Here is a 14,676-nt window from a genome sequence, read left to right as displayed (position 1 = left end):
ATTTGGACATGACTTCCTCTAGCTTATGTTCTACAGTCTGGTTCTATAATTCATCATCCTATTAGCTTTGCTGACTGCTGCGCTACCCTGACTTCACATGTTCAGCAAAGAGTCTACTTAGGTTCCCCAGTCTCTTTCAGTTTCATCCTTGGCTACTTCAACACCATTCATGAAATATGTATGTTGTCCAATTTTTATGCCATGTGCAATATGTCTGCTATAAATGTAATCTGCCACTGTTCAGATATTCACATATCTTGTTCTGTTCATTCTAATTTCTGAGATGCCTCTTAATTCCACTGTCCCTCCCAGTTTGGGTATAATCCTGAAATTCAACCAATTTGTATTGAATTCCAGAATCCAAGTCATTAATGTATATTAGAGTAATTGGCCCAACACAGGTCCCTCGAGTACAACTCTCAGTCCTTGCTCTCACCCAGACAGTACTCTTTTAACCAATGCCAGTATACTGCTACATTTTAGCCAGTGGGCCTGATTTTACCATTGCGCTGCGCCTGTTTTCGGGCGTGAAAACCTGGTAAAGTCGGACGCGAGGCAAATAACATGATCCGCGCCTGCGCCGATTCCCCCTTTACCAAGGCCCGAAAATGGACGCTATCGGGACCGCGCCTGAAACAGCCGCGACGGCAATTTAAATGCATTTGTATACATTTAAATTGACTTAATGGGCTGGACACCCAAACTTATCAGTATTTCCCCCTATACCATCGCGTTCGCCCGTCCAGATTCAGCACGAAACAGACATGCTTGGCAAAAGTCTGTTTCGGGTGCTCCAGCTTCTGAAGAGGTAAGTTCAGAGCTTCCAGCGGCTCTCTAACTCAGATCGGTGGTGGAGGGAGATGGGTCATATTGCTCTCTGGTGGGGGTGGGGCGGGGGGAGGAGGAGGAGGGAAACGGGCCAGATGGATCTCTGGTGGGGGGAAGGAGGAGGGAGGCCCGATCGTTCTCTGGTGGGGGAAGGGGAGGAGGCGGGCCAGATTGTTCTCTGGTTCGGGGGAGGAGGAGGGAGGTGGGTCAGATGGATCACTGGTGGTGGGGGAGGTGGGGGGGGGGCAGGCCATGGGGGTTCTGCTGCCACTCTGTGGGCGATCGGTGGGGGGGACGTGGGGCAGGGGGTCACGATCGGTCTGGGTAGCCGGGGGGCTGGGTGGAAATAGGGACAGTAAGAAGTCTCACAACACCAGGTTAAAGTCCAACAGGTTTATTTGGTAGCAAATACCATAAGCTTTCGGAGCAATGCTCCTTCGTCAGATGGAGTGGTCTCTGTTCTCAAACAGGGCACAGACACAGAAATCAAATTACAGAATACTGATTAGAATGCAAATCTCTACAGCCAGCCAGGTCTTAAATGCACAGACAATGTGGGTGGAGGGAGCATTCAACACAGGTTAAAGAGATGTGTATTGTCTCCAGACAGTACAGCTTGTGAAATTGTGCAAGTCCAGGAGTCAAGCTGTGGGGGTTACTGATAATGTGACATAAATCCAACATCCCGGTTTAGACCGTCCTCATGTGTGCGGAACTTGGCAATCAGTTTCTGCTCAGTGACTCTGCGCTGTCGTGTGTCGTGAAGGCCGCCTTGGAGAACGCTTACCTGAAGATCCAAGGCTGAATGCCCGTGACTGCTAATGCCAGTGTCCACATCATGGAAATAGGGAGGCAGTTATGTCATGGCCACAGATGGCCCCCACAGATGATGTGGTAGGGGAGTGTTTTTCAAATTTTTTTTACTGCACATGCGCAGTTGAAGGCTTCAATCGGAGAAGCAGCGTTTCGGGTGCGATAAGCCCCGCCCACAGGCTTGTGCAGCGCGATTCAGAATCGCTGCTTTTTTTTCAGGTTGAGTGCGTATGGGGGCGTTTGAGAACAGCATTTACATGTCGGATCTGAATCACGCCCAGATTCAGCACTTAGAATCAAAATGGTAAAATCAGGCCCAGTATCTTTATTCAATGCTCAATTTTATCCCAGCTGATTTTAGCTGAAGGATCAGTTGGAACTAACCCAAAACAATTGGTGGTGAAATTGACCAAGAATTCTGTTTTACACCCTCTGTGTAATCCATGTCATGTGGATGTTGGAATTAGACTAGCCTACCCTAGACTAGACTAGCCTAGGGGAGTCTAAAGCTAGAGGGCATAGGTTTAAGGTGAGAGGAGAGAGATACAAAAGTGTCCAGAGGGGCAATTTTTTCACACAGAGGGTGGTGAGTGTCTGGAACAAGCTGCCAGAGGTAGTAGTAGAGGCGGGTACAATTTTGTCTTTTAAAAAACATTTAGACGGTTACATGGGTACGATGGGTATAGAGGGATATGGACCAAATGCAGGCAATTGGGACTAGTTTCGGCGTTTAAAAAAAAAAGGGCGGCCTGGACAAGTTGGGCCAAAGAGCCTGTTTCCATGCTGTAAACCTCTATGACTCTATCACTTGGTCTATCGTTACTCACTGCCGAGGGTCATATATTTATTATTAATTTGATTTATTATTGGAAGAATGGGATGATAGTAAATGGTGAGCTGTACCCATACCACGGAGGGAACCAATGCCATCAGCTGAAGAGGGAGGGTGAGGATGAAGAACTGCGTTAAAAGATTCACAGATAATGGATAACAATTAGAATAATATTGCATAGATAGTAACATGAACAAAGCTGTTCTTTTCCTTTATTACAGGGTACTATAGAGCTACAGTATAATTTAATCTTGCTGCTTCATGCCACTATACTTGTGTCAGAGTAACTATAGCAATAATGCGATATAATATATCTTACCACACTGCTGTATTGCCTAATAAATTATTAACGATTTTTATTTTTGCCCACAGGTTCTGTTTAGAAAATCTTTTACTTGATAAGTATGTGCGCTACACACTTACAGTCTATCCGGTCATCATTGTTGCATTGTCAGGATCGTTAGACCAAAATTACAATGCTTTATCTCCAACCAGAAACAACATCTATATTGGTGAGTGTTATGGACAAAATAATTATTGGTAATATATACGAGTGGCCTTCATTTTCTTCTGCATGCCATTTTCATTGGACTAGTTAACGCATTTGGGTAAATTTGTGTGTGTGCACTTTCACTTGTTAAATGAATGATGGAAAGTAGTGCATGCAGGAATTTATCCCAGCCAGAATATCCAAGAATCCTAAAAGGTAATGTACAGAAGAAGTCAGAGATCATTTTCTTGTTGCCAGTATGTATGAGTCATGTCATACCATAGTGGCAACAGCTGAAATGGAACAACTGTTTAATATTCTTCCCTGAAGAATTGCCCAAGAATATTGAGAAAATTAGGTTAGTAGTTAGTGCTCTGGTGTAAAAATTTCCCTCAGGCAATTTTATTTCCAATATTAGGCACAAGACAAGTTTGAAGTTGGCTTCATCTCAACCACAGCAGATGGAAATATTTTGGGACCTTCTTTGAACCATTACTTTGCAGCCCCATCCTGGTATCAACAGGATAAAACCTCACTGTAACATTTATATGTATTCTTCTCTCACACCCCACTTAGCTACTACAAGCCAAATAGTGTGTGATGATTGCACTACATTTCGCACACGGAGACCCTCTTCCTCTGTAGCTCTTTACCAGTTAGTACAAACTAAATAAATGAGAGGATACTCTTCTAATGTTCCTGGTAGGTGAAAAGTGGAAAAACATCCAAGGCCCAATTTTGCATGAACATAAACTCCTCATGTGCTTCTTCAGGGGCTTCATGACTCGCATCATTAGGCCTCAGACTTTATGGGCTGGATTTTCATCTTCAGTTCAGGAACCACGAGTCATATAATTTCCTGATGTCACAGTCCTGACTTTGAAAACCCAGCCCACTCACCCAGTACTTTGGTCTCTGGGTGTTGGGTAAGGGCTGGAGTCGGGCTTTTTGCCTCCTGAGACAGTAATAGAGGCGAGCGGATAGTGAGGCTAGCAGGTTAGAAGGCCACCTCTGTTTACTGGGATATCGGTCCAGTTCAGTTCACGGCTGTTAGGTCATCATCTCTCATGCATCCCCTCTGCCTCTTTATAATCTACCATGCATCCTCCATGCCCATTCACCCAGTATCTACTCGGTACATAACTCATGAGCTATATAATAACACTGGCAAGTTTTTGAAACTTTCATGGAATTTACAAAAAAAAATCAGGCATTCAACATTTTCTTTGAAAAAACCTCCCTTCTTTCATTCTCATAAAACTGTCAATCAAGCACAGCCAGTGAAAGTCTCTTTGAAGAAACTTTTCATCCTCTTAACACCTTCTAATCTTAAACAATTAAGCACACAAAGCATTGAAAAATCACTTCAAAGAAAAATAAATTTATGACAAGCCTATAAAACTGTTACTCAACCAGAACTAGCAGTCTCCTTTATAATAGTGTGTAAACAACTCCCCACCAGACTGAGTCTATCAGTCATTCTTGGAGCTCAGCAGGCATTCATAATGATGCTATCTAGCAAAATTGGTCAGATTTTCACAAAGGAAAAAGATATCCCGCATCATAAATGCTTGGCTGAGCTCCAAGAAAATGCATGTCCACCTCACTAATCACTGGTTATATGACTGCAGAAGGGATGAAAAGCATTGTTAGATTTCCACTCTATTACCTTCATACTGGCAGTCTTTGCCACATTTGCTGCAGTGGAAGACAGTGGGCTGAGAAGGTGCATGATTCACTGTTTTCTCTGGACCGCCTTCTCAACCAGCTGAACTTCTTGTTGCTGCTCACCTTTTCCAATGCCCTTCCAAACAATGACCCTCCAGAGGTCATGGCTGTCGGTGACTGTCCCCCAGTTGTCAATGTCAGCATCCGCCATCTTTATATCTTGCTTGCAGGTATCCTTATGATGGAGGTATGGATGCCCAGGAGATCATGGCCATATCACCATACCAAAAGTCTTTATGTGTGTAGCCAAGCCAGCGCAAATGTTGTTGGCCCAGCAATGAGTGTATGCTGATGGAATTAGCATGCTCCAAGACCTCTGAGTTGATGTCCTTGATTTCCCCAAAAGAAAATGAGAGAGAGGATGGAGGCCCTCTCCAGCAGGAGTTAATTGAAGGATGATCTGCAGCTGAACATGACACTAGTAAAACCATTAGTGCCAGATGCATAAAAGCAGTTTGCCCAGTGAGCCAATGAAGCCACTCATCTTCCTGGCTCTAGATCAGGAAAAAGCTGACTGGTGTGCACACACACACACACACAAATCAACCTCTGAAAAGTCAGTTAGGATGAACTGCTTGCTTTTAGGATTTGTCTGGTGCAAAAAAGAACATAAGGACCAGGAAAGCGAAGGAGAGCATGTAACCCCTGAAGCCTTCCTCACCACTCAATAAGAGGATGCCTGATCTTTGACCTCAACTCCATACTTTCCCATCCTATTCTCAAATGAAAACATTCCAAAAAAATGAGGAGTTTATCATGTCTCCCACCACCACATGAATAGCGATAGAATTAAAACAATGCTCTCTTTGTAGTTTAATCATGTTCTCCTCGCTCGACATTGTATTCATTGTGCAATTGAAATACAAAGTATTAACCCTGATTATTTCTTTTCTTTCCCAGCTGTGCTCCTAGCTGCTGCCTGCACTGCCTTTGCAGCACGCGTTGCTATAGTTACTTGGAGACATTTCAAACGCCCTCTCTGTCAGGACAGTGAGAATTGAGGGCTTTTTTCCTCTGGAAAAGCAATAATGAGCGCATCAAAAACAAAGGGTTCCCTTCAAAAAGTAAAGTTGCACCAGGAAATCCAAGCTGTAACCGATTAAAGGCAAATATGTTTCAAGCAATAGTTCGGACAGTGACGAGATAATTGCTTATTTAAACTCACAGGTTTGTGCTACTTACCCTGCTGTCCATTGCAGTGTTGCACTGATGATGTACATTCATACTCAGTCAGACTCCTCACTTTATCCATGATAGCTTGTCCCCACTTCACCCAGTGAAATGGTTTCCATCAATGAAGAGGGAATAATTCAGTTCTGGCAATCAGATTAATTGAAGTTTGAGGACATTTGTACATTTGGGCCCAACACTTTGCTCCAGGCGGTTGATAATGAATTGTTCTCTGCAGCCAATCAGTGTCTTTATCCTGGCTAAACCCTTTTGATAGCAGCCGAATGAACATCTGCAAAACAAAAGTAAAATACGGCAGATGCTGCAAATCTGAAATGAAAAGAGTAAATGCTCGAAATACTCATTGAGTCGAAATTTCCCGTCGCCCCCGCCATGGGAATTGCAGCGGCTGGGACACAGACCGTGCAAAGATCCATTGAGCTCGAGTGGGATTTTCCGGCCTTGCTCGGAGCACAGCCGTAAAATCCCGCCCGCTGAGTCTGGCATGAGAGAGAAGCAGAGTTAACGTTTCAGGTCAAGGATTTTAACTCTGTTTCTCTTTCCAGAGATGCAGCCAGACTTGCTGAGCACTTCCAACATTTTCATTTTGTAAAATATTTGTGAGTGTTGCTTGGTGCAACAGTGCCCGGGGTACATATTTCTGAAAGTGGAAACATATAAGGCCATTTGTTCAATGGGGTTATGGTTCACTGGGGCTATAAATAGTATTGGGATGATCGGCCTTCAGAACCAATAGCTTTATTTTGATTGAAAACAATTGTAAAAAAAAAATGAAATCACGAATCCTGGAAATCTGAAAATAAAACAGAAAATGGAAAGGCACAGAACTAAGAATTGCAATCCATTTCAGACACTAGCAAACTGACCCTCCTCCCCCCTGTTTTCTGTAGGTTTTTCCTGTTCCCAACAGTTCATTGCTTCCCTCTCCAAATCAAAATGCTAACCTTCTTCACATATTTTTACATATCTGATTGCACTGCTCTGTAGCATACAGCAGTACACAATCTTTACCGAACTTAAAATCCTCCATAAAGAGGATAGGGCCTGGGTGGGATTGTTGTGGGTGCAGACTCAATGGGTTGAATGGCCTCCTTCTGCACTGGAGGGATTCTATGATTCTAAGAATAGTAAATGTGAGGCACAATGGCGCAGTCGTTAGCACTGCTGCCTCACAGCCCCAGAAACCTTGGTTCAGTTCCAGCCTTGGGTGACTGCGTGGAGTTTGCATATTCTCCCCCTGTCTGTGTGGGTTTCCTCCGGGTGCTCCAGTTTCCTCCCACAATACAAAGATATGTAGGTTAGGTGGATTGGCCATGCTAAATTGCCTCTCAGTGTCCAAACATGTGTAGGTTCAGGCAATTAGCCATGGTAAATGCGTGGGGATAAGGCGAAGGGGAGGAATGCTCTTTTGGAGAGTCAATGGGCCAGATGGCCTGTTTCTGCATTGTAGGCATTCTGTGTTTAGTTCGTGGTAATCGCTCTGGCCTACCTTCTTCTGTGCACTATCGCTGAAAGCATGACAGGATTGGAATGTGTCCAGGCAGCTTTCTCAACATCAGAGTTAATCAGACTTTAATTCATATCTGTGGCCTTGATTCTGTTCCTCACAGACTCCCTTTGAGAATAGGATATAATGCACGCAGTGATCATATGACAAGTAAACTAGCAAGCGGTTGCAAGAATGCACATTTGCTGGCAAGTGGGCACAGACCTCCTCCAGTGCAGCCTGGCCTGCTTGGTATCGTTGCATTTGGTCCTTTGCTTCTTCCAAAAGGCTGAAATGAGTGATTCCTACTGGAAAACACATTCATTACAATAATGATGCTTGTGGGGAAATTGAAACGTCTCCTGAGTAGTTTAGCTCAGTAAATTGAGCTCATTAGATCCTCCTAATGATCTTGATATTACTGTGCACTGTAAAGGAACCTCCAAATCACTTTGCAGGCCTTACTATCCATGGACAGTTATTCAGTGGATGTCATTTATGCCGAGGGCCAGAATTCCATTATCAAGGCGAGTAGCTGAATCAGGAGAATCGTCGACTTGGGCAGACCTGCCTCAGTTAAAAGAGCTCTTCTTTGTGCACTTTCATTCCACTGGGTGTCAGAGGCATGATCAACAATGTCCAGGGTGGCCCTTTATGTCAAGCCCATGATGTGGTCATTCGTCTTTGGCCATCAGGGTCCGCCCTGAACCCAGAATCAGATCAGAGGGGAGGTGGGCACTGATAATGGGGAGGGGGGAATCACACCTCGAACTCGATGTAAAGGGCCGTCCTGTAATTGAAATTGTTAATCAACTGATTAGTTGCACTGAAAGAGATCATGGGCCTCCCATAAGAAACTACAGAGATTAATGTTGCCAATTAACCTTGTTTAATGAGGGACCACACAACAGAAAGTTAAGCTCCATAAAACCCAGCCATGCAGATCGCAGCATCCTGGCAGCTTCAACAGGTCCCAGCACTCTGCACTTAGTGAGTGTGTCATAATGTCTCGGTGGCTGGTTTTTACATGTGCGGGCAACCTACCGTGCTTTGTACATTACCTTGACAATGACAGACTGTCATTGCAGATGTGTGTGACTCAGAGGAAGCAGACCAGAAGGGAGATGTGCCATCGGAAATGCACCATACGTGTCAGAATGAAGACAGCAAATGCCAGACACCCCAGCATTCATGCTGCACCACCCTCCCCCACCGCCCCCAGCAACATCTGCCTGTGAACAACCAGATAATCAGGTTCCTGCATGTGGTTGGACATATGTTGCCTCAAATGAAGTAAGAAACTTTACTTGTCCGTGTGCTTTCTTCATTGAATATCAGAGAAGAGGACAGTTCCAGAAAGTGTGGGAGGGATGACACCTCCATTCTGTGACCAGGGTCTTGAGATTCTGATCTAGGAGGTGCAACAAGGGAGGGTAGTACTATATCCAAGAGGAAAGAGGAACTCTCCCAGTGTCAGCAAGTGAGCTTGGCAGGCGATAACAGCCATAGTGAGCACAGCAGGGGAATACCATTGATGATAGATCCAGTGCTGAAAGTAGTTCTATGACACAGTGCTTTCTGGCAAGGGTGAGTTGTTTGACAGAAGCACACAGACGTCCCTGTCACTGTGATAGTTGACAGCTGAATGACCTACATACCCGGAGCACACTTTAAAGATATCTCATCCATTTTTATAGGGGAGGTATGGCCAAGGCAATCATGTAAGTCCATGTAGTTATGGGGTGACATGTGATTGCCCACTGCATTCCACCATCACATTGATGAGCTTTGTTCCTGGATGCAGGATAGGGTAGGCTTACATCAGTCTGTACTTTGTAATTGCAGGAGAAGAAGGTTCACAACATCAGAGAGATAGTCCAGACTGGGGGTGAGTCAATGTGGCTGAGAGCTATTCAATTAGTTGAGATGACATTGGAGATTGCCAGCATGTCTGCCCTCTGAGCTCAATATCGGAGACGATGAATCACCCATGGAAGGTGCCAAAGGCAATTTTGAGCATTATGCCAGTTGAAAGGACTAATAATCACACAAATTTAAAAATCACATTAGCTGCTTTGAGAGAAACCAGAGGTTTTTATTAAAGTCAACCCAGATAAGCGTCAAGGCCCTTAGTCTGACGGAATTCATTAAATTAGACATCTGGAAATGGGAGGAGTGATTGATATCCACAAACACAGACACAAACTGGGACACCAGGGATAACTTGTAACAATAATGAATTAGCTAACATGCTTAGTCTTCATGGTGATTGGATATTACATTAAGCAAGTGTGTGGTGGTAGTGATTGGTGTTTAACATTTGTATCTTATGCATGATGTAACCTAATAAATAGTTGTACGTGGATCGAGATAACTCCTATACCTTGATTGGCGTTAAATTCTTGTAATTGAATCTGAAACTATATCTGCTTGTGTATTCCTGAATTCTGTATTCCAGCTGACTGCAGCTGACCTTCCAAAGTGCTATGGCTGGAGAATAAACCACCATTGTGAAACACTCTGTGACTTTGTCTGGCTACTTGAAGGGATCAAAGTAGTAAATATTAACAGGTGGAACATCAAAGAAAGCTCCACAACACCAATGGTAGCGATGATGCGCTCAGTGCACAAAGCAGATTAGGAAGTTGGTTTGAAGGTGTGTTGCATGATAAGGGTTCTGCTAAAATGGTTGAAGGTACTGGTCTAGAACCGGACTTGCTCTCAAAATATCCAAGCCTTATTCAAACTACATCCATTTGTGCATCTCACTGATCCCATTGATGCTTCCTTTTACAACACCACAAAATCTTCCTCCACCATGGACAGATTTTCTGAATTAATTTATGGGATGTGGGTGTCACTGGCTTCTATTGCCCATCCCTAAATGTTCTTGAGAAGATAGTAGTGTACTGTCTTTTTGAACCGCTGCAATCCCTGTGGTGTATGTACACCCACAGTGCTGTCAGGAAGATCCAGGATTTTTACCCAATGACAGTGAAGGAACAGCAATATATTTTCAAGTTAGGATGGTGAATGGCTTGGAGGGGAACCTTCAGGTGGTGGTGTTCACAAGTACCTGCTGCCCTTGTCCTTCTAGATGGTAGTGGTTTTGGTTTGTAAGGTGCTGTCTAATGAACCTTGGTGAGTATCCGCAATGCATCTTGTCAATGATACACATGGCTGCTGTTGTTTGTCCATGGTGGAGGGAGCGAATGTTAGTGCAAGAGGTGCCATTCAAGCAGGCTGCATTGTCCTGGATGGTGTCAAGCTTCTTGAATGTTGTTGGAACTGCAGTCATCCAGGTAAGTGGAGAGTATTCCATAACTCTCCTGACTTGGGCCTTGCAGATGGTGGAGAGGCTTTGGGGAGTCAGGAGGTGAGGTACTCACTGCAGGATTCTAAGCCTCTGACTTGCTCTTGTAGCCATAGTGTTTATATGGCTAATCCAATTCAGTTTCTGGTCAATGGGAACCCCCGGAATGTTGATAATGAATGATTTAGCAATGGTAATGCCATTGAATGTCAAGGGGCGATGGTTAGATCCTCTTTTGTTGGAGATGGTCATTGCCTGGCACTTGTGTGGCATGAATAAAAGCAAATTACTGCAGATGCTGAAATCTGAAACCAAAAGAGAAAACACTGGAAAATCTCAGCAGGTCTGGCAGCATCTGTAAGGAGAGAAAACAGCTGACGTTTCGAGTCCAAATGACCCTTTGTCAAAGCTAAAAGGCATAGAAAGTGGGAAATATTTATACTGCACGGTGAAGGAATGAAAGATGTGTCATAGCCATAGAAACCAGGGGAAAAGACAGTCTTTGCCCTTGGTTTCTGTGGCTATGACTCATCTTTCATTCCCTGCAGTATAAATATTTCCCACTTTCTATGCCTTTCAGCTTTGACAAAGGGTCATCTGGACTCGAAACGTCAGCTGTTTTCTCTCCTTACAGATGCTGCCAGACCTGCTGAGATTTTCCAGTGTTTTCTCTGTGTGGCATGAATGTTCCTTGGCACTTGTCAGCTCAAGCCTGAATATTGTCCAGGTCTTTCTGCATTTGGACAGGGATTGCTTCAGTAGTTGAGGAGTTGTGTTGCTTTTGTATTACTCTAACACCATGAATATCTGACTGGTGGATCTCAAATAATGGTGCTGAACATTGTGCAGTCATCAGTGAACAGCCCCACTTCTGACCTAATGATGAAATGAAGGTCATTCATGAAGCAGCTGAAAATGGTTGGGCCTAGGACACTACCCCGAGGAACTCTGAAAATTCAGAGCCTTCACCCTGCACTGCTCTGAGTGTCCAATATATAGTAAGAAGTCTCACAACACCAAATTAAAGTCCAACAGGTTTATTTGGCAGCACAGGTTTTCAGAGTCTCAGGCTCCTTCTTCAGGTGAGTGAGGAGTTGTGTTCACAAACAGGGCATATACAGACACAAACTCAATTTACAAAATAATGGTTAGAATGTGAGTCTTTACAGGTGTGGTGAACCATTGTTGGTTACCACCAGGAGTGCTGAGCCATGGTCTGGCCAGTACTATGAGTCTGTAGATATGTTACTGTTGGAGTTAGGGTTGGGCTGTTCTACCTGTTAATATAGTCCTATGGTACACCCCAGTTGGCTCCGCCTCCTGGGAGAGGTATAAAGGTCACTGCTCTGCCTGGTGACCCCTTAGTCTGGGATTGTATATTAGATATAGTAGCTCCGTTATTGTTGGCAATAAAAGCCTTTATTTCCCGGGTACATCCTGCCTCCCGTGTGATTTATCACACATCAATTTTATTGCCAACAAGTAAATTCTTTTTTGAAAAAAAAACAAAAGAAAACATGGAGCAAATGCTGAAACCCGAACGGCTTACGTTGGACCCACGTGTGGCGGGAGCATCGAACACTTTCAACCACTGGTTGAAGTGTTTCCAAGATTACCTCGACGCCTCCACAGCGGTCACCGACGACGCCGACAGACTCCGGGTCCTCCACGCGAGGGTAAGCGACGCTGTATACTTAGCGATCCGTGAGGCCCCCGACTACAAAGGGGCCCTCGAGCTTCTCAAGAAGCGATACAACAAACCGTCGAATGAGATCCATGCTCGACACCTTCTAGCCACTCGACGGCGGCAGCCCGGCGAAATGACGGAACAGTACGTGTGTGAACTTCAGCAGCCAGCCAGAGCCTGCAACTGCAAGTCAGTGTCGGCAGCCCAGTACATGAGCGACTTAGTTCGAGATGCGTTCGTGGCGGGAATCGGCTCGTCGTACATCCGCCTTCGGCTGTTGGAGCAAGGTAACCTCAATCTCACTAAAACCATAGAGTTAGCTGACACTCTAGAAATGGCCTCCAAAAGTCTGGAGATGTACCCTGACGACCGCGTGGGGACATTGTGGCAGGGGCAGCCGCAGACTCCACTTTATTCAGCGGGACCGAAAAACTGCACGATTGCGTTTCCAGCCTCGGACCTGACGACGGCAGCAGCTCCAGGTGGCCCGCGGTGTTACTTCTGTGGGGGGGGTGAAACACCCTTGGCAGCGATGTCCAGCTAAAGCGGTGTTGTGCTCCGCCTGCGGCAAGAAGGGACATTATTCCAAAGTATGCCGGACCAAACCTCCCTCCAAAAACAGCAGTGCGGCGTGTGACTCCCCGAAGCCGGCCTCCTTGGCTTCTGCGTCTTCGAGGTCTTCCACCACGTGCGATTCCAGGACATCGCCATTCCTAACGACAGAGTCGCAAGACACGTGTGACCTGCAGGGGCCGCAGGTTTTGGCGCCATCGTCCACGTGCGACCTATGGGGGCAGCCATTTTGGTCGGCACCGACCGCGAATGACCAGCAGGGGCCGTCATCAACCATCTCAGCTGCCTGCAGTTGCACCCACGAACCAACGGTGGCGTCAATCATCCTGGACCAGGCCAAGCCTCACAGACTCGACAAGTCCATGATGGACATACAGGTAAACAGACGCCAGATTTTTGGGTTCATGTCACACTATCTGTAACTCCCACAACTTGCATGGGCTTGCAAAATCTCACTAACTATCCTGGCTGGAGACAATTCATATCTCTTTAACCTGTGCTTGGCCCTCTCTCCACTCACATTATCTGTACCTTTAAGACTTGATTACCTGTAAAGACTTGCATTCCAATCATTATCTTGTAAATTGTGTTTGTATCTGTATATACCCTGTTTGTGAACACAACTCCTCACTCATCTGAAGAAAGAGCCTGAGACTCCGAAAGCTCGTGCTGCCAAATTAACCTGTTGGACTTTAACCTGGTGTCGTGAGACTTCTTACTGTGCTTACCCCAGTCCAACGTTAGCATCTCCACATCATGTCCAATATATACCATTGTTGAGATATTTCATGCAAGCCAATTTTCAATATTTAAAAGGAAGTTTTAATCTCGAATTTACACAGAACTCTGAGTCAATTTGTTAAAGGGGCAGAGATTCTGCCTGTTTCTCTGGTCCTTTATACCTAATGCATGGGCACAAAGGGGGTGTAATAGACACAGGAATCGGTTTCATTGCTATCTTTTCATTGCCTCCTGCAATGAATCTACAGAGAGTGATGACACATGACAGCATTATATTTTCTTCAGAGGATGTTATTCTCTGTGGTGTGCAGCTTTTCTTTTCCTTCCTATTTCGTCTGATACAAGGTCAGTCCAATGGCATTGTGTTACTGTTTGGCAACATTGTGCAAGCTTGGCCCATTTATAGATTCTTCTAATGTTGGATAAAGAAGTCCATGATTTAATGGGTTACTGCTGCCATTGGGTGAGTGGAGGCCAGCTCGTTTATACTTTCTTGTTGATTATCTGAGATCCACAAGTCAGATATTCATGGTGTTAGAGTAATACAAAAGCACCATTTAGTTTGCCTCTTTCCTACAAAAGAACTGAGATAAAGGTCCCCACCTGTAAACATTAAGTTATCTTTCCCAATTAGATGTCAATTGTCCTACTCTGTATGTTCAGCATTTTTTATTCTTTCGTTAGCTGAGGACTACATTTGCCACTTTTGTCTCAATGTATCATCTGAAAAATACAGCGAGTCAGTTGCTTTTATTATTCTTTCATGGGATGTGGGCATTGCTGGCTAGGCCAGCATTTGTTATCCATCCCTAATTGCCCACAAATTGAATGGCTTGCGAAATCAATTCGGAGGACATTTAAGAGTCAACCACATGTCGACTCTTAAATGTTACATGTAGCCCAGACCTGGCAAGGCTGATATATTTAAGGACTGTTGTGCCTGCTAATTCTCAGATACTTTCGACCAGTTTGCTTACTCTAAGGTTTTACCCCG

The 14,676-nt window shown here is 44.8% G+C and overlaps 1 protein-coding gene across 3 annotated transcripts in view; it reads left to right on the top strand.

The window, feature by feature from the left end:
* Positions 1-9,883, top strand: part of LOC144495904 (uncharacterized) — a 72,208-nt gene extending 62,325 nt beyond the window's left edge. For all 3 annotated transcript variants that reach the window (XM_078216700.1, XM_078216701.1, XM_078216702.1), the window contains exons 7-8: positions 2,846-2,985; positions 5,592-9,883. In XM_078216700.1, the coding sequence (XP_078072826.1) occupies positions 2,846-2,985; positions 5,592-5,692 (241 nt within the window). In that variant the 3' untranslated portion in view covers positions 5,693-9,883. The remainder of the gene's footprint in view (positions 1-2,845; positions 2,986-5,591) is intronic.
* Positions 9,884-14,676: the final 4,793 nt, after the last annotated feature.

The sequence above is a fragment of the Mustelus asterias genome, chromosome 7 (genome assembly GCF_964213995.1).
Source record: "Mustelus asterias chromosome 7, sMusAst1.hap1.1, whole genome shotgun sequence".
In the NCBI taxonomy this organism is placed as follows: Eukaryota; Metazoa; Chordata; class Chondrichthyes; order Carcharhiniformes; family Triakidae; genus Mustelus; species Mustelus asterias.
Note: the sequence above shows the minus strand (reverse complement) of the source record. Positions and strands in the feature narration are given on the sequence as shown.